We start from the raw sequence: 23930 nt of genomic DNA, 5'->3' as shown, positions 1-23930 counted from the left end.
GCCCACGCCGCCGTGATGTAGTGGACAGCGGGCGCGTTACCGCCGCCTGTAATAGCGGGCGCGACTCCACGGTCGCAGTAAATACGCCGCCATCACAATGCTACGCGCGGGCGTGCCCCGTAGCGTACATTACCCGCTATCGTGGCTTGTAAATGTTTCCTAAGCCAAACACCGCCGCCCGTACAAAGGAGAGACAGGGAGAGAGAGTAAGGAAATATAATCCGTACAGTTTTCTTTTTGTTTCCTCTGGCGCTTTCACAGAGCGCGGCAAGTGTCACTGGAAATGGAGCGGGGCGAGCGGGGGAAGCCCCACTTTGCTCCTGTAGTGTCGCCAACAAGAAAGATAAGAGCTGGAATGAGAATTTCACTCTGCAGCGGAGTGTGCGCTCATATGAAACTTCCTGGCAGATTAAAACTGTGTGCCGGACCGAGACTCGAACTCGGGACCTTTGTCTTTCGCGGGCAAGTGCTCTACCAACTGAGTTATCCAAGCACGACTCACGACCCGCCCTCACAGCTTCAATTCTGCCGGTACCTCGTCTCCTACCTTCCAAACTTCACAGAAGCTAACCTGCGAACCTTGCAGAATTACATCTACATCTACACTCTGCAAACAACATTCAAGTGCCTGGCAGAGGCTTCATCGAACCACCTTCACTATTCTCTATTATTCCAATCTCGTATAGCACACAGTTTTAATCTGCCAGGAAGTTTCATAACAGCGCACACTCCGCTGCAGAGTGAAAATCTCATTCTGTTTCAACGTGTAGTTTTCACATGTTTTTGGGACCTGAAGGAAGAATTGCGTTGACGTCGGTTTCAGTCAGACGAGCAAGTGCGAAGTGTGTGCGGTTGTGCATCCGTCAGCAGCCGACCGCTTTCTATGAAATGGGAATTGCTCGTCACGTCTCCCAGTGGGATAAATGTTGTAATGCGTGTGGTGACTGCATTTGAATGGATCCGTTCCATGATCCCGTTGTGGCGGGTTATCGGTTTTCATTTGACTGCCCCTTATATTAAACGTCTAACACGGGGCATAATCCCAAATCAGGGCTGCGTAACTAACGGCTTCCAGGGGCAACAGATATTAGGTTTTTAATACTCCATACAATTACTGGCTGAATTTAAAAATTTAAAAAGCTGCCATAATCTACTCAGTAAGAAATACAATCTCACGTTAACGGTTTAACACATTAAGACAAGTGTTACCGTTATTTCATGACACGCACATTATCCAGAGTATTTTCATCCAGTATTTCAGAATTAGAGTACTTGGCGACTTCCAAAAAACTTTACACGTAATTTGAAATATTTACGAAACTCTCCACGACGCCCGCCTAAAATGGTAAAATGAAGAAGTTTATGGTTTACTACATTTTCGCTATTCACGCAGCACAATTCTAGAACAAGGCATCATGTTTTGATTTGTGGTTTCTCTGCTACTAACTCTATTCCCAACACATTTTGCAGACAGTATCCGCATTGAATACACTTGCAAAATTATGTCATTGTACGTCACATAATTCAGGTTATATGACCTGAAAAACATTAAGTTGCGTGCAATACTAGCTTTTGCTTAATACGGGGCGCAAATTAACTAACAGTCGTCTAGTGAAATGAGATGAAGTGATCGTATAGGCATTGATGACCGGGAGTCCCCACCTGGGAAATTCGACCACAGAGTCGCGAGTCTTTTCAGTTGAGGCCACAATGGGCGACTTGCGTGTCGATGACGATGAAATGAGGAGTACACCACAATACCCAGTCCCCTAGCAGAGAAATCTCCGATCCGGCCGGAAATCGAACCCAGACCCGCCTGATGGCAGTCAGACTCGCTGGCCACTCACCTAAGGTCTTCTAGTGTTTCATAATGAGAGCACTTAGCGATTTACAATAAAATTTAAATACAAATCAAACCTTTCCTAAACTTTTTCTTGTTTACGCTCTTCATACCAGGTGTTTCAACACATCACTCATTTGTAAAGTAGTCACTCGTTTGAAGCTGTTTAGTGGGTTTCACTGGTGTTTCTTCTACATCTACATCCATACTCCGCAAGCCACCTGACGGTGTGTGGCGGAGGGTACTTGAGTACCTCTATCGGTTCTCCCTTCTATTCCAGTCTCGTATTGTTCGTGGAAAGAAAGATAGTCGGTATGCCTCTGTGTGGGCTCTAATCTCTCTGGTTTTATCCTCATGGTCTCTTCGCAAGATATACGTAGGACGGAGCAATATACTGCTTGACTCCTCGGTGAAGGTATGTTCTCGAAACTTCAACAAAAGCCCGTACCGAGCTACTGAGCGTCTCTCCTGCAGAGTCTTCCGCTGGAGTTTATCTGTCATCTCCGTAACGCTTTCGCGATTACTAAATGATTCTTTAACGAAGCGCGCTGCTCTCCGTTTGATCTTCTCTATCTCTTCCATCAGCCCCATCTGGTACGGATCCCACACAGGTGAGCAATATTCAATCAGTGGCCCAACAAGTTTACTGTATCCTACTTCCTTTGTTTTCGGATTGCGTTTCCTTTGTATTCTTCCAATGACTCTCAGTCTGGCATCTGCTTTACCGACGATAAACTTTATGTGTTCATTCCATTTTAAATCACTCCTAATGCCTACTCCCAGATAATTTATGGAATTAACTGCATCCAGTTGCTGACCTGCTATATTGTAGCTAAAAGATAAAGGATCTTTATTTCTGTGTATTCGCAGCACCTTACACTTGTCTACATTGAGATTCAATTGCCATTCCCTGCACCGTGCGTCAATTCGTTGCAGATCGTCCTGCATTTCGGTACAATTTCCCATTGTTACAACCTCTCGATGTACAACAGCATCATCCGCAAAAAGCCTCAGTGAACTTCCGATGTTATCCACAAGGTCATTTATGTATATTGTGAATAGCAACGGTCCTACGACACTCCCCTGCAGCACATCTGAAATCACTCTTACTTCGGAAGATTTCTCTCCGTGCTGCGTTCTGTTATCTAGGAACTCTTCAATCACACAATTGGTCTGATAGTCCATATGCTCTTACTTTGTTCATTAAATGAGTGTGGGGAACCGTATCGAACGCCTTGCGGAAGTCAAAAAACACGGCATCCACCTGGGAACCCTTGTCTATGGCCCTCTGAGTCTCGTGGACGAAGAGCGCGAGCTGGCTTGCACACGATCGTCTTTTTCGAAACCCATGCTGGTTCCTACAGAGTAGATTTCTAGTCCCCAGAAAAGCCATTATCCTCGAACTTAATACATGTTCCAAAATTCTACAACTGATCGATGTTAGACATATAGGTCTATAGTTCTGCACATCTGTTCGACGTCCCTTCTTGAAAAAGGCGATGACCTGTGCCTTTTTCCAATCCTTTGGATCGCTACTCTCTTCTAGAGACCTACGGTACACCGCTGCAAGAAGGAGGGCAAGATCCTTAGCGTACTCTGTGTGAAATCGAACTGGTATCCCATCAGGTCCAGCGGCCTTTCCTCTTTTGAGCGATGTGAAAAATGCCAAGTTGGGCAGTCCAAATTAAACAGTAGGCCCCCCTATAACTCTTTGGGCAAGTCAGTTCGCATCTGGCAAGAAGCCCACTGGATACCACCTCCGTCAAGACCATGCATAGAAAAAAAAAATGTGGTGTTTAATCGTATCTTCAGATGGATGGCAGATTTACTATTAAGGTGAAACATAGGGAATGTGCAGTTTTACTGTGCGTGTGTAGCCCTTTGGTTTTCGTGCCGGCTGATATCGTCAGAGATGGAACGGGCAAGTGCACGCCACGGCTGTTACCACTGCAGCGCGCTCGCGGTCATCCGGAAGCAGGTGGGGGGCGGCGCGCCCTCGGCAGGCGGTTGACCGCGACCTTGAGTCGCACCGGGGCGAGGACGCAGCACGCATACCGCGTAGCGAGCGGGCAAGCCCGAGGGGACTTCTGCTGCCGCGACTGCCTCCGGACCCCTCACTTCCTGGTGGCGTGCGTGACTCGCCACTACTTTACGTAAAGAGGAGGTATCCTGTAAGCTGTGCCCAGTGCGTCCAGACAATGTCGAGGAAAGGTCCACTAATACCTGAAGTTGTAAAACTACCGTAGACTAACGTAGACTACCACACGTAAGCATGGACTGCCGTAGTTCTCCTAGTAGCTTTGGTCAGTTAACGTCGTACCCGCGTTACCCGTATGTTAAGTGTGTTGCATACCTTCGGTGTTACTTCGTAACGATCGCTTTCTTTACGTATGCGACCACTGTCTTAATAGATTCCCCGAAAAACCGGAAGTGGTGAACCTATAACCCTAAAGGGCAGGGTAATCTACGGAACATTTTTGTTTTACATAATTATCCTCCTCTTTATTAGTTAAGAATAAACAGTGTTTATTGCAGGACTGAAATGGTCACCGTTTAATTTGGGTTATATTCGAAAACTGTTGATTTTTAACGTGGAACAGTGGGATGTTGTTTTAAAAGAAAGAAAACAATAAAGGTTTGTCATATAGCGCTAGAAAACACAATTTTCTCAACAGAATTGTGGTGTAAAAAAATCCCCAAAACAAAAATAAACTAAAAAGTCAAAGAAAGTGGTACATGTGCCTAGTATCCTGTAGGGACCCCGCGGGCACACAGAAGTGTAGCAAAAAAATGGTTCAAATGGCTCTGAGCACTATGGCACTTAACATCTCAGGTCATCAGTCCCCTAGAACTTAGAACTACTTAAACCTATCCAACCTAAGGACATCACACACATCCATGCCCGAGGCAGGATTCGAACCTGCGACCGTAGCGGTCGTGCGGTTCCAGACTGAAGCGCCTAGAACCGCTCGGCCACCAACGGCCGGCGAAGTGCAGCAGCACGACATGGTATACACTCTCATATCTGAGGTAGTGCTGGAGAGAATAGACACCAAGAATCCTGGAGGGCTGTCCATAAATCCGTAAGAGTACGAGGGAGTGGAGATCTTTTCCCAGATATGGTCAATAACGTTTTGTCTGGAGTGTTTGGTGACCAACGGAAGTCTTTAATCGCATAAGAGTTTTCCTGGAGCCACTCTGTAGCAATTCTGGGCGTGTGGGGTATCGCATTGTCCTGTTGGAATTGCCCAAGTCCGTCGGAATGCACAATGGACATGAATGCATGCAGGTGATCAGTCAGTATGCTTACGTACATGTCACATGTCAGGGGTCCCATATCACTCCAACTGATGATGCCCTACAATATTACAGAGCCTCTACGAGCGTGAACAATCCCCTGCTGACATGCAGGTCCCATGGATTCATGAGGTTGTCTCCACACCCGTACACGTCTATCCGCTCGATACAATTTGAAAGGAGACTCGTCCGACCAACTTGTTTCCAGTCATCAACACTCCAATCTCAGTGTTGATGCGCCCAGGCGAGGCGTAAAGCTTTAAGTCGTGCAGTCATCAAGAGCACATGAGTGGGCCTTCGGCTCCGAAAGACCATATCGGTGGTGTTTGTTGATTGGTTCTCACGGTGACACTTGTTCATGGCCCAGCACTGTAATCAGCAACAGTTTACGTAAGGGTTGCACTTCTGTCACGTTGAACGATTCTCTTCGGTCGTCGTTGGTCCCATTCTTGCAGGATCTTTTTCCGGGCGCAACGATGTCGAAGATTTGAAGTTTTCCCGGATTCCTGATATTCACGGTACACTCGTGAAATGGTCTAACGGGAGAATTCCCACTTCATCGCTATCTTAGAGATGCTGTGTCCCATCGCTCGTGCGCCAACTGTAACACCACGTTTAAACTCACTTGAATCTTGACAACCTGCCATTGTAGCAGTAGTAAACGGCTAACAACTACGCCAGATATTTGATGTCTTAGTAGCCGTTGCCGAACGCAGCGCTGTGTTTGCCTATTTACATATCTCTGTATTTGAATACCCATGCTTATATCTGTAATTTGGCGCTTCAGTGTATACCAAACATCGCTTTAGTACTTCGTTGAACTTGTATAAAACACGTTTTCTTATTCGTCAACAGCTTTCGGATTTATCAGTAATGGCAGAAACTCTTGCCTTTGATCATGATGAAGAACGTACTACTGAGGGCAAAATACGACAATAATTATATATTTTTATGTTTGTGTATGTAAACTGCATTTGAATCAACAGTTTCGCTTTGGTTAGTCAAAATCGCAGAAGTCGCCCTATCAACTAATTTTTATTACTTATAAAATACAACACATATTCTGTAAGTTTATTAAATATACAATGAACTAACACTGAATAATGTGCGGTTCTAATTAGGTGCAAAACAAACAACCAAGCAAACAAAAAGGCAAAGAGAAGTTGACGACTCTCAGTTTCTCTCTTACACATTCATTTATGTTCCATTCCCCACCAATTTTACCAAAACTACCGGTAATGCTACCATTTAATGCGACATTTATGTAGTGTACCAAAACTACCGAACCGTAATTTTGGTAGAGCATGTGTCTACTAAAACCCCCTGTTTGAACTCGGCATGTTGTCCGGCAGGCAGTAGACCTGAGGGCTGTTACGTATTTTTTTTACTTTGTAATGACTACTGACGTGGACTGGATTTACTGCAACGAGAACCGTAAAGCCAAATTTTTTACACTCGAAAGTTGTCATAATATTTCGGGCCTCCTTCTGCGCCTAATTCAGTCTTATCTCATGTACAGAAGTTGGACAAAAGCATGGAACACAATGAGAAATACATGCTTCAAAACAAATGCAGATGCAAGCCAAGCCTCAAGGTTGCCCTGTTGTATTTCACCACGAACGGCGGAACCTGTGCAGTATTATGTGTAATTGTGAGAGCATTATGTCGCAGTGTAATGAATTCGAACGTGGATAAATTATTGTTGTCCTTATGGTTGGTGCTTCCGTGACCAAGGGAGCCGAAGTTTTTCGTGTTTCAAGACGCACCGTACGAAGATTTACACCGCATACAAGGAAAACGGAAAAACATTATCCGCTAAGCCACAACTTGGACACCAGTTATCGTGACAGACAGACATTGGCGAATACTGTGGTGAAAAATAGAAAAACGACAGCTGCAAAACTGACTGCAGAACTGAATGTTCTCGCGAATCCTGTCAGCACTAACACAGCACGAAGGGAGCTCCACAAGCTGGGAACTGGAGTGCGAGCTGGAACTTCAAAATCACTCATCAGTGATACAAGTACCCATAATTGAAAAACCTGGTGCCGGAGCCGTAAAACTGACTATGGAGCGTTGGAAGATAGGTATTTGGTCGGATGAGTGTTGTTTCACACTGTTTCCAGCTTCCGGCCGAGTTTATGTCCAAAGACTGAAACATGTTGTGGATTCGATGATGATTTAGGAAACCATATCGAGGTATTCCGTGGGTCCCATGCTTACACTGCAAGATCGTATTACTGCCAAGCATTATCTGACCCAGTTGGCTGATCAGGTCCATTTCCTGTTACAATGTTTGTTCGCCCATGATGATGCTGTGTTCTAAGACGACAGGGCCTCTGTTCACAGAGCTCGTATCGTCCAGTACTGGTTTTTCGAGCACGAGAATGGATTGTCGCTTGTCCCCTGGCCACCACACTCGCCAGATCTCAATATTATCGACCTTTTGTAGTCTACTTTGGAGAGAAGGATGTGTGATCGCTACGCTCCAATGTTTTGGACCTGTATTTATTCATTCCTAGACGACTGGGAACTGACTGAATGCCAACGGTTTTCCTACACCCTGTGTTTTTGGTCCTTCCAAATTTTTGTTCTCTTCTGTATCTCGTGCCTTCTTCTATGCCTGATTCAGTGTAATGTCCTTCTAAGGATCATCATCAGGAGCTCCACATTAATAATCGTTTGAACTTACAGTTTTTGGTCTGAAGTATTCCTCGACAATAAGCCAATTTCTGTTTTGAGCAGAGCCCAATACCATCCCGTCTACTTTGGTTCTTTTTGTGATATGTGAGTACCCTTCATACCCGGCCTAGTGTGGAAGGTCGCGAAAACTTCCATATCGAACCTCTACGCACACAGACATACAAAAAACACGAAGTTGCTAATACGAAAGTTAACCGTAGTAAGGGTGATTGTTCAAGCGGCCATCCACTGGTGTGGACAAAGACTTGGGGAGTAGAGGTAGACAGTGACTCACAGGGAGCGTTTCCGGTGGGCGAGGACTCTTAGGTTGCAGTTAGGCAGTGATTTAGTGAGCAGCTAGTTCCAGGACACATCTAGCATGTATTTTAGACACTTGAAAGTCACACAGCCTAACCCGTGCAAAAGAAGGCAATCCACAGAAAAGGATATTTTACTCCAGCTAATGACAGACATTACAGCAGACTGCTGTCATTTAGGAAGTTCTTGTTTTTGTGCATCGTTTTGGAAGACGAGGAGCTATGTGAGTTGCAGTTTTTGTGTAAAATTAACTAACATTTTGACAAAAAGAGGGTGACAGTATTCAAGATACTTCTAGAACTGTATAATCATGAAACACTGCAACAGTTTCTTTAACGAATCGGATGTCTGTTGAATCCACTCCTCCATTTCCCCATCCATACTTATCTACCACACCCTGCCAGCTAGTCCATAGGATGCACACGCACCTTCATTCAATTTGCGGCACTAAGCAACATCAACACGGAAAAAATTAGTAATTTTGCAGTAGTGTTCAAATCCCACGAAAAATCACACAGCGCTGAAAATAGCTAAAAATTCTTCCAGAGGAAAAAAACACGTTTGCCTTATGAAGGAGCACAGTATGGACATCCTGGTCGTCCGCCTAGTTGTCCAGTATGATGTCATTTTCGTTACACCATACTTTCTCTGCTGCACTTCTTATTTTGTAACCAAATAGGTGTCACGTCAAAAATCCAAGCAGTTCTTCATTCTCACATGTGTCAACCACAGTCCATTGCCTCCATGTCGACCGAGGGGGTTTTGAAACTAGCGATAACATTTTTTACTGAAGCACAGCTCCTTCAACAAACAGGTTTTGCTGGTGTTATCACAAAAGATTCTTGGTCTCAATTTTTTTCCTCCTCAGTTCTCGATTATGACGCCGAGGGATTGAGATTGTAAACTCCCTGAAAGAAAAACTCGGAAGCGAAGAAAAAGTGCCTGCCCTATTTGCCCCCTAGAAAGTTCGATGTCGGGTAGCTTTTTCAAAATTTAAGTTTGCTTTATGTCAGTATACATGAGGTCCTTTAGTATATGCGTATAGACTAACGTCATATTTTACTCTGTGTGAAGAAGGGTTTCCACAGGTCGTAAACCAGAGGAGCGTAGCACACTGATAGCGAATGAACTCCCTGCTGTCAGCAGCGGGAGCAGCTATCGTAAGCTTTTTATGACTTAATTGCTCGGACTTCTTCTGACCGTGAACTGATTACTCGGAGCAAAAACGATAACAGCGACCTCTGGGCTGCCTCAAGACACAAAAACTACAGGCGGAAACTACAGCGTGGCGTTTACGCACCAGCGGTTGTACTCCTTTCGTTCTGCTTCGCAATCTTGTACCGGTCGGCGTAAAGAAAACAGCTAGCGGTTACGTCTCACTGAAATGCTGATTCCTTCCGTATTCCTTTTCAGATCGGCCGATATTTTAAAAGACTTAACCGGACGCACGACCGTGACGCGCATTTTGTTTGGTAGACTTGGGATGGTTAAAGTCTTGAGTAGCTCACTGTAAGTAGTAATTAGAATGAGCTTAGTCGGCAGTTACGGTGATTTGGTTTCACTCTAGAATCTCGCTCTATCGCAACGTTCAGCATGTACACTGTCGACAAAAATGCAACAACCTTAAAGACAAGGCCATTATTAATAGGCGATGTGACAGGTGGTTCATCGTTGTATGAGTATATGACAATTTCAGAGCAAATGAAATACACATGTTACAATAAAGGGTGCCCAAACAGTCGCACCAGCACACAGTTACCCCACTCTGACGGCATCGCAGGCGTGTATTATTGCGTGCAAGCGATCTTGAAGGTGCCGAATAGCCTACTCCGACGTGCAGTCCCAAACAACTTGCACTTTTTGCTGCAATTCGGCAATGGTTCTTGTAGGCTCTGGAGTGAGTAAGTTCCCGCTTCACCATGTCCCACACATGTTCAATTGGCGAGTGATCTGGAGATCTTGTTGGCCAGAGCAGTAGTCGTACACTATGAGGAGCACATTGCGTCGAAACAGCCGTATGTGGAGGTGCACTGTCCTGCTAAAGAAGCACATCACCTTCATGTGGAAGAAATGGCAGTAGCGCGAGGATAACAGCCTGTGCATGTAGTGCGCGGTGGTTGCATTACCCTTCAGAAACACCAAATGGGAGCGAGAGCTGTAGCTGATGGCTCGCTGCAATATGAAGTCTCGAGTGGGACCTGTGAGTCGTGGGCGAATAGGCTATACTCCGGAATAGGCTGCTCACCAGTTTTACACCGTACACGTGTATGTCCCATTCGCATACAGGCAGAACCTGTTCTCATCATCGAAGACAACAAGAGTGACACTCCACTCTCCAGTCGATTCTTCCATCACACCAGAGTAGTCGTGCTTGGAGACGTGGTGTGAGTGGTAGCGTGTTCAGAGATACACATCATCTTAGTCCTGATACAAGCAATTGTTGCCACTGGTCCTCAGTAAGACAACAGGTGCAATATATGGCCAGATATCTCCCCTGGAAGATGTTCGGTCGGCCACTATTGCTCTCGCGATGCGTCTATCTTGATGTGCATCTGCACTACATGGATGACCCGACCTGGCCTACGGGTGTGGAAATGTTCTGCTGACCACTACTGAAAGCAGCAACACACCACGGATACACTGTGCACAACATGTGCAGCAACCGGCCGATGGAGCCATCCCGCTTCCCACAGTCCCACAACGCGACCCTTTTCAAATGGCTGAAGTTGTTACACAGGAGTACGTATTCGTCGGTGGGTCATCATTGTACCCTAGAATGAATGTTGCACACGGTGTTCGCCTCTGAACTCAGCACGGTTACTACCTGCAGAGTGAAAACAAAGGGCTTACAGACAGGGCTCCAGAGCGCCTGTTCATCACTGATGACCGTGGCAAATGACTCACAACATCTTAGTATGGACATAAAACCTGGTGGCATTGAACACAGTCCTTACGGGTGTACGGGTGTAGCATTTTGCCCCGGTAGTGTATGTCTTATGGACATGTAGTGGGAACGAACACACAATCGGGCATTTTCTGATCCATGAGGGGTTTACCCTGTAGTGACAATAGGACTGTAATCATGAAATGTAACATAAGGATGTATGCGGACTAATGCATACCGCCAAGATAGATTCCACTGATCGGTAGATCACGATAATGGTCTATTCTGACTTCCTAGATCTTGGGATCTGTTTAACCATCAGGGTTTCACAACATGCCCAGTGGCAACTTCTGTATTTTAGAACTCACCTCTGCGTTCTCTAGGCTTGACTCTCGGGATTTACCTTCGACAAAGGATCAGTGGCTTTCAGCCATTGCCTCTTTCTCGAACGTTTATGCCGAGAGTCAAGCCTAGAGAACACAGAGGTCAGCTCTGGGCGTACTGGGAAACCCTGATGGTTAAGCAGATGCCAATGTAATACTGATCAAATTTGAAATTGGTGACTATTCGGAAGTGATGCATCTCTTCTTCTTCTTCTTAACTCTTATCTGGTACGCAACTCTCTATGTCTTAATGACGTGGCTTTTTTAAAAATATTTGACTTCATGGCAGGGTGCTCTTCCTGCCCCATTTGGAGTGATACTGAGCCTCACTGTCAAAACATCGTCTGGTGTTTGAGAGGGCCCAGAGAAAGGAGTGATCCCTTAAAAAATGGAAAAATTTTCGCGAAAAATGGGGGCTGGCTGGCCAAGTGGTGAGTGACGTAGCTACTGACCTTGTACCCAGAGCTGGTCGACGCGCGAGTGCAGCTGCGCAGACTTGAGTCCGACACAGAAGGTGGAGAGCACGAGCACGGCGACGAAGAGCACCTTGCCGGCGTGCCGGTGCAGGAAGCGGCCCAGCTGGAACAGGTGGCCCTGCAGCCAGGCGCGCGCCCACAGCGCGCTGCGCACGCCGCTCGCCTTGCCCTGCAAAAGCAACTCCGTCACACTCTGCTCTACCTGCCATATAACGGCAGCACAGTATGCAGCACACGCTCAAGATGTCTGTCTGGCGCAGTCACCTGCTAGGGAATCACACATTTACATTACTGTTTGTTAAAATCGCAGGAGCTCGATGTAAACTGTTATATGAACCGATATGAATGGATGGTGTCAGTTCTTTCGGACATTTTCGAGAGAACAGACACCATGCATTCGCATAACTGATTCGCCTCCACAGGCAATGAATCCACCACTTTCAGTGCGGATGCACAATTATGTCAGACCTCCTGTGGGATTCTCAAAGTAGGGAGCACGGGGGACATAGATGGGGACCGCGGATAAACAGCGCTATGTGGGACTGTGGCTCGTCCAAGAGGCGTGTCGAGATAGTCCACGCAATCGCAATAAACACAATGTCCGGGTGGCGCAGTGGTTACAGAACGGCACCAAGCCTCAGATGACCAGCATTGTATGAACAGCTATGTTACGTACATGCATGGTGTTTATCATCATCAGATCGTTCACCTCATCATCCTCATTCTCATCATCATCATCATCATCATCATCATCATCATCATCATCATCATGCTCATCATCATCATCCTCCTCCTCCTCCTCCTCATCATCATCATCCTCATCACATCATCCTCATCAGCATCATCCTCATCATCGTCATCCTCATCATCGTCATCATCATCATCCTCCTTCTCCTCCTCATTCTCCTCCTCCTCCTCCTCATCATCACCTGATTAGTTCACCACCACCACCACCACCACCACCACCACCACCACCACCACCACCACCCCCCTCTTTTGTAGTCGAGATAGTTAACATAGGCCTGTGTGGTGGCACTCGACTCGGAGGTATCTGGCTGGCATCCTGATGATGGAAAAAAAATTTATCAAGGGAAGATCACCTGATTAGTTCACCACCACCACCACCACCACCACCCCCCTATTTTGTAGTCGAGATAGTTAACATAGGCCTGTGTGGTGGCACTCGACTCGGAGGTATCTGGCTGGCATCCTGATGATGGAAAAAATTTTATCAAGGGAAGAAGACATGTTGGCGTAAAATTTTCGACCACCAGACTTTCCACCACTGTGCTGCATTAAATTCTAAACCACTCCATACAATCACGTGATGGAGTTAGTGGTGATCTGTAGGTTGGGTGGGGACATTAAGCCCGGCAGTCCCCTTGTTTCTATTCGAGAGGAACAAACTATATGCCCGCACAGAGTTTTGTCCTCTCCATTCTCTCACCATCATGCAATACAAACATGACACCACGCATTAGACAAATCCATTACAGACACTTACACACAACACATGCCGTTAAGATGCAACTCTGACACATGCCGAGGAAAGCTGCCATTGTCAGCGAATGAGAAAAAGCCTTTTCCGAAGACGCCTGAACCCGTCCCTCGAGGTTTCCCTGTCAACAGTGCCACATGAGCCTTCTTTCATCAGTTTGGAAGTCGGGTTAATGTAACTGCTGTTAGCGAAAATCAGCGGCTGTATTCTTGCAGGAAATTGCGGTGTGGTGTTAGTCTTGCGTTAATACTGACATGTTATCTCTGCATTATTATACTTTGCACTTATACAGGTGACACAGGAAGAAGCTGTACAGGTATAAAAGCTAAGTTTCGTATTGCGACGCAAAAAATCGCTCATGTGTTCCATTATACACTAATTGAGACGATGGTAAGGCTGTGCAGTAAAGACGTCACAATTTTCACGTAGGACCAAAGAAAATACGTCAAAAGTTTGGAGCAGACGTTAGTTGGATGAGTACATGTATTATCATATTACATATTTTACGATAGAGTAAAGTGAATGAACTAATTCCTTCCGTCACAAAATTACCCTATACAATTTGAGGGAATACTAGATTAAAGACTAAATTTGTGACCGACGCAGATATTATCATATTTTCGTTCAGATTATCGGTCGCAATCCACAAAAAACACATTATTAGCGATGAAACAGTTTTTTTTACACTTTTGAACATGTGATTTGCTCCAGAAGCAGACAGATGAGATGGGGTACACAGATTGCGTCCCGTCGAGGGGGGAAGGCCCGGGGGGGGGGGAGGAGGGGGGGGGAAGGAGGAGGAGGGGGGAGTAGTAGCGTCACGAAGAGCATCCGGCCACCCACTGTCGCTAACATTTCCAAACCCCATACAACAAACCGACCCTACGACAACGGTGACAGGCAAGTTGAAAAGTCCCATCATAGTACTGTAACATATATAACAGTACAGTTTTACGAATGCAATTTTGGATTTTCCAGGAACTGTACGGAGTGCCTAGAGGTGTAGCCTAAACAACAGGCGAACCCGGCCGTGACAGCCGTACCCGACGAGCATTTGTGTTGAAAATGAAATGTCGTATGGCTAGAGCCTCCCGTCGGGTAGACCGTTCGCCTGGTGCAGGTCTTTCGAGTTGACGCCACTTCGGCGACCTGCGCGTCGATGGGGATGAAATGATTAGGACAACACAACACCCAGTCCCTGAGCGGAGAAAATCTCCGACCCAGCCGGGAATCGAACCCGGGCCCTTAGGATTGACAGTCTGTCACGCTGACCACTCAGCTACCAGGGGCGGACAGCATTTGTGTTAATCAGATGAGATAGTCCATGTTTCATGGAATGTCTCCTATCACAGCAGATAAAATCGTTTCGAGAACTGTGATACACTCACCGCTGTCATTGTCCCATACGTTCGTAGTTGCACGCCCCTTCCATCCCTTTGGTATTGCCACAGACTATTTCATGAAGCAGTGAGAGGCGGGATTCAGCTGTTGCTGGCTTTTTTGAGTAATTCAAGTCGTTTATAACGCTGATCTTTAAGCAGAGATTCTTGCTAGTTCGCATAATCCAGAATGCAGAACAGTTGTTTGGTATCAGCACTGGCTTCGTTGCAGATACCACAGAGGCTTTTTCGAATTGGTTTATGTGAACCATAGAGAAGCTAAATCAGGATTTCCAAAACGAAACTAAAGTCATCTTCGTCCTGCTTCCTACTCCACGGTCCTAATTGCAGCGGCTTCTGTGTTGGTTCGGATTCGTACCGGATAGTATATTGTAGGAGGAGGAGAGAGGTCACCAACCCGAAAAATTATTTAACACTGCAAAGTTCTAACCTGGCTCCATAGCCAGGGCCGCTAACGCACCGCTATGTAATGGCGCTCCACTCGGAGGTAAGTTGGTTCGAATCCTTGTGCTGGATGAAATATTCAAGACCGGTATTTGGCCGGTAAAATGGTTCAAATGGCTCTGAGCACTATGCAACTTAACTTCTGAGGTCATCAGTCGCCAAGAACTTAGAACTAATTAAACCTAACTAACCTAAGGACAGCACACACATCCATGCCCGAGGCAGGATTTGAACCTGCGACCGTAGCGGTCGCTCGGCTCCAGACTGCAGCGTCTAGAACCGCACGGCCACACCGGCCTGCTTTGGCCGGTAAGGGAAGGAGAGGCGGTGGCGTAAAGCTTCTGATCAACAGTCTTTGCGCCAGTATCCTAGAATAAATTCCTAACCTCTCATAAATTGAGAGTTATCGGTGATCCGCCTGTCGGATATGAAGGTTAAGCTCGGCGGCATCTTGGTCCTTTTCGAGAGGAGTAGGATAAGTGCCATTACTGAGTTTCACCCTCTCCCTTCCCTTCATCCATAACAAACCCAGCACAACACTGTATCAATATTCGTCGCAGTCATTCAGACGACAGACATACACACGTGACATCTCATAGCAGGTTTGTGGGAGGTAAAGGCAAATCATCTCCTCTAAGACCTTGCATAGAAAGCATAAGTCAAGGTTACAATGCGTGCTCTCAGAAAGTATTGCGTGTCGTCGTTGAGGAAGCAACGCATTGGCAGTAATGGGGTCAACTGAAAGCAACAGGTCTGCCCGCGAAGCCACACAAGCGCGGTCAGGTTCCACAGGTGTGTAAATCAGCTCTACTGAAACAAGACCACCTGGGCGCAAGACGATCCTCCAGCGTGTGGCTGTGGTGACAACCATCTGGCTAGCTACTTTGAAACTATTATAGCAGTTGTGAAAAATAAGAAATTGCACACTGTAGGAAATTACGTTCCACCTGAACTGGGGAGAAGCAGCAGGAGAAGGAAGAAGAAGACATAACTTCCTTTACCCTTTTCTTTCTAAAGTCCTCACCTAAACTGTGACATGAATATTTAATAAATGGGTGAAGATTGTGACAAACAATAATACAGATACTGTATTAATAGGAACATACATACAGTGCGGTCAGAAACCGTCTGAAAAACTTGTAAGGGTGTTTTAGGTTAGGTTATGCTGAGAAATAATCCTTAAGAAAAAAAATCGATGTATTACGCCGTTTTCAAACTAGTTAACATCGAAGTTAGTCAATCAGGCCGTTGCGCGAGCAAATTCAAGTGGCCCGCCACAGACGCAATAGCGACAAACGTGTTCTTCGCTTGGATTCCTAAATATGAGCAAGAGAGCGATACAAAAATTGGACATGGAACGGTAGTAAGGATAGAAACCGACCCAAGTACCGTAGTCTCGTGTGCTGTCATCTGCGCTATGAGAACACCTGATGTTAATTGTATCTTGCAGGCCGCTTCAATTTGAGCCTCAACGGCTTCATTGGCTAATTTCAATCCTAATTCACTCGGAAACGGGACAACGTACCGAATTTCTTTTCTGAACAATTATTTATCAGCACAACCTACCCTGCAACACTCTTACAAGCTTTCCAGGCGTCGTGTTAACTTAGGCGTCACGACAAAAGTATGGGCATGAATCTTTATGGCACCGTGGAAAATATTGCGTGGCAATTTATTACCATGTGACCCGTACTCTTTACTGCCTGTGATCTACCTTTTACGCAAAACAACAAGCAAATAACTTATTAATGATTTCGAAGATTAATACTTTGAGGTAAAGTTTTTTGAAAGGTATAATTCTTTATTAGACGTAGCCGTGTTCGATGTGGTATCATCTTTTCCTTCTTCGACATGAGAACGAGCTTATGATCCTAGTAATGGATGGACGTATAGTGGAATCAGAATGAAGGTGTTAGTTGCTCAGAGAAAGGCCTGGGAAAGTGGAAATGCCAAGAAATAGAGGCAGCATCGGACATTATAACTGCTGGTCTATCATTTACTCAACTAAGTTACGGTGATGTGAGTTTTACTGAACAATCTCACTTCAAGAAAGATATACCTATCTTAAAAGAGAAAAATAATTCAAGTATAATATCTGATCTTGTTTAGGCTTCTGTTAGGTACATAAACGTAGTTTAAGTAACTAGCATATCTTTGATGCGTTATATGTGAATCTGAATTACATACCGTATCAAAGAATTAGGTTTACGTAACGTTCGGGCTGAAAAGAAAATCTGAAATATAGAAATAAGCGGTAGCATAGGTTAAATATACGTAAATCTCACTTCAAACTCTGCATTTATGCACCACACTTTGTAGTACATGAATTGTTCGAAAGTGCTTGCAGTTGCCCATCCAATACCATCAGTTTCGATATTAGAGAAAATGCATTTCTCCTCTCCTCCCGAACAGGCCATGAAGGCCCAACGGTACCGACCGGCCGCCGTGTCATCCTCATACCACAGGCATCACTGGATGCGGATAGAGAGGGGCATGTGGTCAGCACACCGCTCTCCCGGCCGTATGTCAGTTTCCGAGACCGGAGCCGCTACTTCTCAATCAAGTAGTTCCTCAGTTTGCCTCACAAGGGCTGAGTGCACCCCGTTTGCCAACAGCGATCGGCAGACCGGATGGTCACCCATCCAACTGCTAGCCCAGCCCGACAGCTCTTAACTTCGGTGATCTGATGGCAACCGGTGTTACCACTGCGGCAAGGCCGTTGACGAAAATGTATTTAGTTAGTAATAAAGACAAATGTTAAAACTTATAAATGAATTTGTCATCAACGTTGATCTGAACTCCAGAGTGCTTTATTGGAGGTGATTTCACTTCCTCCGATGTTTGAACTAACTTACCGAACAAGCCGGAGCTGCGAGCTACAGATTAGCATGACTCCTAACTACTATGTGGTTGGATCGAACCCTAGACCTTTGGAGCGGAGTTCAGGCAATTATCCGTGAACCACCGAGCCATACTTTGTGGATAATCGATCGTTTAATGGCGACAACTGTAGATGAGGTACCAACACGCATATGAACTGAAAGAAAACATTCGTGCATACAAAATAGTTTACACGCAGAGTTTCAACTTCAGGAACTCGTTGGGTGGGGAGGAAACGATATATTACACAAATGTAAATTCACAGGCGCGACTTTAAAATAGCTTTCTGCGATAGACAGGCTGCAAGATTCTAGTTTCTCGCCTCGTCGGCAGCCATTAAAAACGTTCGAGGAGGGTGTTGATAGGATGCGGCTTAGGCGTTTCTAAGAAAGTTTTTGCAGTAATCGTCAGAGGTGATTTTGGGATACCTAAATCTGTATGATACGATGCTCGTCCCTCTCGAATGCGCGGCCCGGAACCGTGTTTGTTAAGTGCGCTATTTCCAGCACCATTCACACTGCTTGACTGGCACTAGTGCTACAAATGAAGGATTCATTCCGAGCTGGCTCCTCTTGGTGCAAGCGCCAACACAGTTTTGGCAAATGGTTGACTCAACGGAGGCGATGACCCAATCGAAGACTAACCTCCACGGCCGCTTCTGCGCCAGAGGACGGCGCCCTCCCAGTTTTACGAGCCATAAATTCGGGCAGATTTAGGGTGAGGGAGATCGGGGTGTCAAAACAGAGGCAGCCGCGCCTGCCCAGCCGACCGCGTTCGCAGACTGGCGTTCGGCACGCGTTGAGCTCAAGGCCGCCTTCCACAGACGGTGCCGCGTCTGCTGATGCCGATTCTGGACTCCAGTGAGGCTTCTGCAGACGCTGGTGTACATCTTCTTCGACCGTTCCACTATCGAATAGCGCGTGATAAAAGTTAACACCTAAATCTCTCTGTACGAGCCCTGGTTTCTCTAATTTTCGCATTGGGATGAGAAATTTGGTGATTGAGATTACGTGAAAAGATCAAGCCACGCCGAAAAACGCCTTAGTTTTACTTATGGCCACCCCAAGTCGCGTGTCATATGCGTGACAGTGTCTTCTCTGCTTCGCGACAGTACGAAACCAGCTGCCCTTCCTTACCTTTCTCGGCGTATTCTGCCAGTATTATCTGGTAAATATCCCATAACACGCAGCAGAAAGCAAGAAAAGGACGAACAAGCATAGTGTAGGCAATTTCTTTAGTAGAGTTGTTCCATCTTCTAAGTATTTGCCAATAAAGCGCTGTCTTTGGTTCACCTTTCCCAGAATATTTCCTATGAGATAGTTCCTATATAAGTTGTAATTAAGTTTAATAATTAGGTATTTAGTTGAATCAACTACATTGAAATTTGTGTAATTTATCGTGTAAGTGAAATTTAACGGATTTTTTAGTACTGATTTGGAATATCTTACTTATAATTGTTCAGGGCCAACTGCGTCAGGTGCAGATCTCGACTAAATCTTTTGAAATTCGTATTGATCTTCTGATGACTCGACGCTAAACGACAGCATATGTGCAAACATTCCTAGATGGCGGCTTACATTGTCTCCTAAACCGTTTATATAGATTAAGAAAGGTAGAGAGACTGTAACATTTCCTTGGAGAACGTCAGATACCACTTCGATGACTTCCCGTCAGTTACTACGAACATAACAAGTTATGAATCCAGTCGCAAATATGAGGTAGTGTTTCATAAGCGCAAAATTTGACTAGAAGCTGCTTGTGGGTAACGGTGTCTAAAGCCTTCTGCACATCTAGAAATATAAAATCAACTGTCGATAGCAATTATTACCGCGTGTGAATAAAGAGCCAGTTGTGCTTCACAAGAACGATATTTTCTGAATCCACCCTGGTTGTGTGTTAACAGATCGTTCTCTCCGAGATATTTTATAATATTAGAGCAGAGATTCCCCAGTGCAAGAGTATTTTACTTATCTAAAAAGCGTTTTTAATCAACGAACACCTAGTTTAAAAGGCAGGTTTCTAGTTCAGTATGACAACAGAAGACGCCAGATACCAGACCACGAGATGAACCATTTTAATACTCCAGTGGCTTGCAGGTCGATTACTGGATTCTTGTAGGATTCCATCTGAGTTGTAAAAGTGAGTGTATTCATGGAAATAGTTTGTATATATGAATTCGCGAGATGGTACCGTTTCAAACTGAAACGTTATACGGCGGAAGAAAGGCAAGAATGTCAATGTTCTGGCGATATCATAACAAGCAGATTGGAAACATTAGCTATTTTGGGGAAGGCGTGGAGGGTATTAACATCGTGTTAAAACAAATATATATATATATATATATATATATATATATATATATATATATATATATATATATTTCAGGGTTATCACCGAAAACAAAGCAGCAATACTCTTGTCTTTTCTAGCTGGGTGATCTGTTTCTCAGGTAACCAACCTCAAAGTGCTTTTCTCGGCATGATCCTACTGGAGGTGCTTGTCTTCGGGCGATAGTAAATCGACTCGATCTTAAGAATTTAAAGAGGAATCGGAACCAAAGTATACCCGGCCTTTTTTTGACGTACCAAGGCATTGCTAAATGTGAAAAAATGTCACGTAGAAAAAAGAAAGAAACATTCTTTTAACCGTGTCAGTTCAGAATATAAATTCAATTACTCTGGGTAATCACTTTGGGTCCTACGGAGAATGCTTTCTCTGACATTCACTAAACGTAAAACTGAGTATTCTACAGAGATCTGTCGAGGCGAATTTCAAGAAACTTAATCTTGATCCATACATCTGCTTATTAGAGATTCTCCCGTAAAAAGAGCCTTTGGAAATATAAAGCCGTTGCAGTACTTTCAATACCGACGTTAAGTACATGCTGTTTGCCGAAAATCCGTCTGGTCGTAGATAGTTCCAAACGGGATGTACACTCCTGGAAATGGAAAAAAGAACACATTGACACCGGTGTGTCAGACCCACCATACTTGCTCCGGACACTGCGAGAGGGCTGTACAAGCAATGATCACACGCACGGCACAGCGGACACACCAGGAACCGCGGTGTTGGCCGTCGAATGGCGCTAGCTGCGCAGCATTTGTGCACCGCCGCCGTCAGTGTCAGCCAGTTTGCCGTGGCATACGGAGCTCCATCGCAGTCTTTAACACTGGTAGCATGCCGCGACAGCGTGGACGTGAACCGTATGTGCAGTTGACGGACTTTGAGCGAGGGCGTATAGTGGGCATGCGGGAGGTCGGGTGGACGTACCGCCGAATTGCTCAACACGTGGGGCGTGAGGTCTCCACAGTACATCGATGTTGTCGCCAGTGGTCGGCGGAAGGTGCACGTGCCCGTCGACCTGGGACCGGACCGCAGCGACGCTCGGATGCACGCCAAGGCCGTAGGATCCTACGCAGTGCCGTAGGGGACCACACCGCCACTTCCCAGCAAATTAGGGACACTGTTGCTCCTGGGGTATCGGCGAGGACCATTCGCAACCGTCTCCATGAAGCTGGGCTACGGTCCCGCACACCGTTAAGCCGTCTTCCGCTCACGCCCCAACATCGTGCAGCCCGCCTCCAGTGGTGTCGCGACAGGCGTGAATGGAGGACGAATGGAGACGTGTCGTCTTCAGCGATGAGAGTCGCTTCTGCCTTGGTTCCAATGATGGTCGTATGCGTGTTTGGCGCCGTACAGGTGAGCGCCACAATCAGGACTGCATACGACCGAGGCACACAGGGCCAACACCCGGCATCATGATGTGGGGAGCGATCTCCTACACTGGCCGTACACTACTGGTGATCGTCGAGGGGACACTGAATAGTGCACGGTACATCCAAACCGTCATCGAACCCATCGTTCTACCATTCCTAGACCGGCAAGGGAACTTGCTGTTCCAACAGGACAATGCACGTCCGCATGTATCCCGTGCCACCCAACGTGCTCTAGAAGGTGTAAGTCAACTACCCTGGCCAGCAAGATCTCCGGATCTGTCCCCCATTGAGCATGTTTGGGACTGGATGAAGCGTCGTCTCACGCGGTCTGCACGTCCAGCACGAACGCTGGTCCAACTGAGGCGCCAGATGGAAATGGCATGGCAAGCCGTTCCACAGGACTACATCCAGCATCTCTACGATCGTCTCCATGGGAGAATAGCAGCCTGCATTGCTGCGAAAGGTGGATATACACTGTACTAGTGCCGACATTGTGCATGCTCTGTTGCCTGTGTCTATGTGCCTGTGGTTCTGTCAGTGTGATCATGTGATGTATCTGACCCCAGGAATGTGTCAATAAAGTTTCCCCTTCCTGGGACAATGAATTCACGGTGTTCTTATTTCAATTTCCAGGAGTGTAGTTATGGAAGTGTGGTTAGTGCATACGTTTTCCGCCCTCTCCCATATGACGTGTTAACGTCATTAGCCAGTGATAACAGCTATACTATGCTTAATGAGGCGTGGCGGTATAGCGGTGAAGTACAAGACTGGAAACCGAGAGGTCGCGAGATCGAGCTCACGTCGGACCACGGAAATTTTTAGTCTGCTTTTAACCTAGCCTTCAGTTCTAAACGATGTGAGGTATCACGAGGAACGACACGTGGTTCGAATTACGCTCTAAACTGTAGGTCCACTTTAACCGGAGTTGGATAATTAGAACCGATTAAGGACAAGCAAGTAGCCGAAGTAGCGTCCAATTAAAAGACTTGCACCAGACGAAGAAACTGCCGTGCTTGTAGGATTCCAAATGCTGTAGCATTAAGAGACTCTTAGTCACGGCGAACAGGAGGCACGCAGGGAGGCATTTCAAGTTTGGAACAGACGCAGCTAGAATATCGAAAATACTCGATAGCCTTCGCCCGTTTGTAGGACTATCGGGAGATGCAAAGTTTAAATACCACACGCGTTATCCAGAGACATGCTGGTTGGCTCTCAGGCGGATCTAGGCGCTTCAGTCTGGAGCTGCGCGACCGCTACGGTCTCAGGTTCGAATCCTGCCTCGGGCATGGATGTGTGTGATGTCCTTAGGTTAGGTCCCATAGTGCTCAGAGCCATTTGAACCATTTTTGAACTAACGGAAACTTTGTCAGGATGTGTACGTGTAAACGGTGGTAAGTGTCAAAAACATGGCCGCCAGTAGTAGTAGTAACGTGTGTGATGTTCGTGCGAGGCAAATGCTTTTCAGGCACGTTTAGTACAAATCCGAGGGTGAGTGCGTAACTACGACTCAGATAAAGATTTTGAATGCGTTCCTGATCGCAAATGATCTAAAAAGCTACTGCTAATGAGGTAAACGTGAATAATCATTTAAGTAAGTGAACAATATTGTGTCCCTTGCCATTGTTTACGCGAATTTGTGCGACACGTTGATGGGAGGTATGTCAAGGGGCATCTTTAACATGCTTACGTGCTACAGTAAGGCGACATATCGTGTTTAACATAGATTAAATTTCTGAAGTAGCTATAATTACTACTGAAAATCCTGGTAATGGAAATCTTAGTATCATAGACTGTAACAATTCGGACGTTTTAAATTTGTGTTGAGAGGTTTCATAGTAACGTTTCGTTTACTGTCCCAACAAGTAAGCAGTTGTACGTCAATTCTATGCCATGTTAAGTGCATTCAGTTTGCTTGTAAACAATGTTAAGTACCCACTAACAAAATTTTGGAATGAATGTACAATATTTAAAAGTCTGTCATTATTCTTGAGATGTTTGAAAACAGTGACTTATCTGAATAAATAAATCTTAATGGATATACTTGACATACCTCATTTATGAGATTTTATTGAAAATTTACTGTGCAATTTCTCAAAACAACCTAGCTATTGT

General features: G+C 45.7%; 1 protein-coding gene across 1 annotated transcript in view; it reads right to left on the bottom strand.

Moving 5' to 3' along the window:
* LOC126481688 (protein patched) overlaps nucleotides 1-23930 on the bottom strand; it is a 156650-nt gene that overhangs the window by 107600 nt on the left and 25120 nt on the right. The window contains exon 2 of the mRNA XM_050105629.1: nucleotides 11857-12049. Within this exon, the coding sequence (XP_049961586.1) occupies nucleotides 11857-12049 (193 nt within the window). The remainder of the gene's footprint in view (nucleotides 1-11856; nucleotides 12050-23930) is intronic.

This window comes from Schistocerca serialis, chromosome 5 (genome assembly GCF_023864345.2).
Source record: "Schistocerca serialis cubense isolate TAMUIC-IGC-003099 chromosome 5, iqSchSeri2.2, whole genome shotgun sequence".
Taxonomy (NCBI): Eukaryota; Metazoa; Arthropoda; class Insecta; order Orthoptera; family Acrididae; genus Schistocerca; species Schistocerca serialis.
The sequence above is the reverse complement of the archived record's forward strand: the minus strand, read 5'-3'. Positions and strand labels throughout refer to the sequence as shown.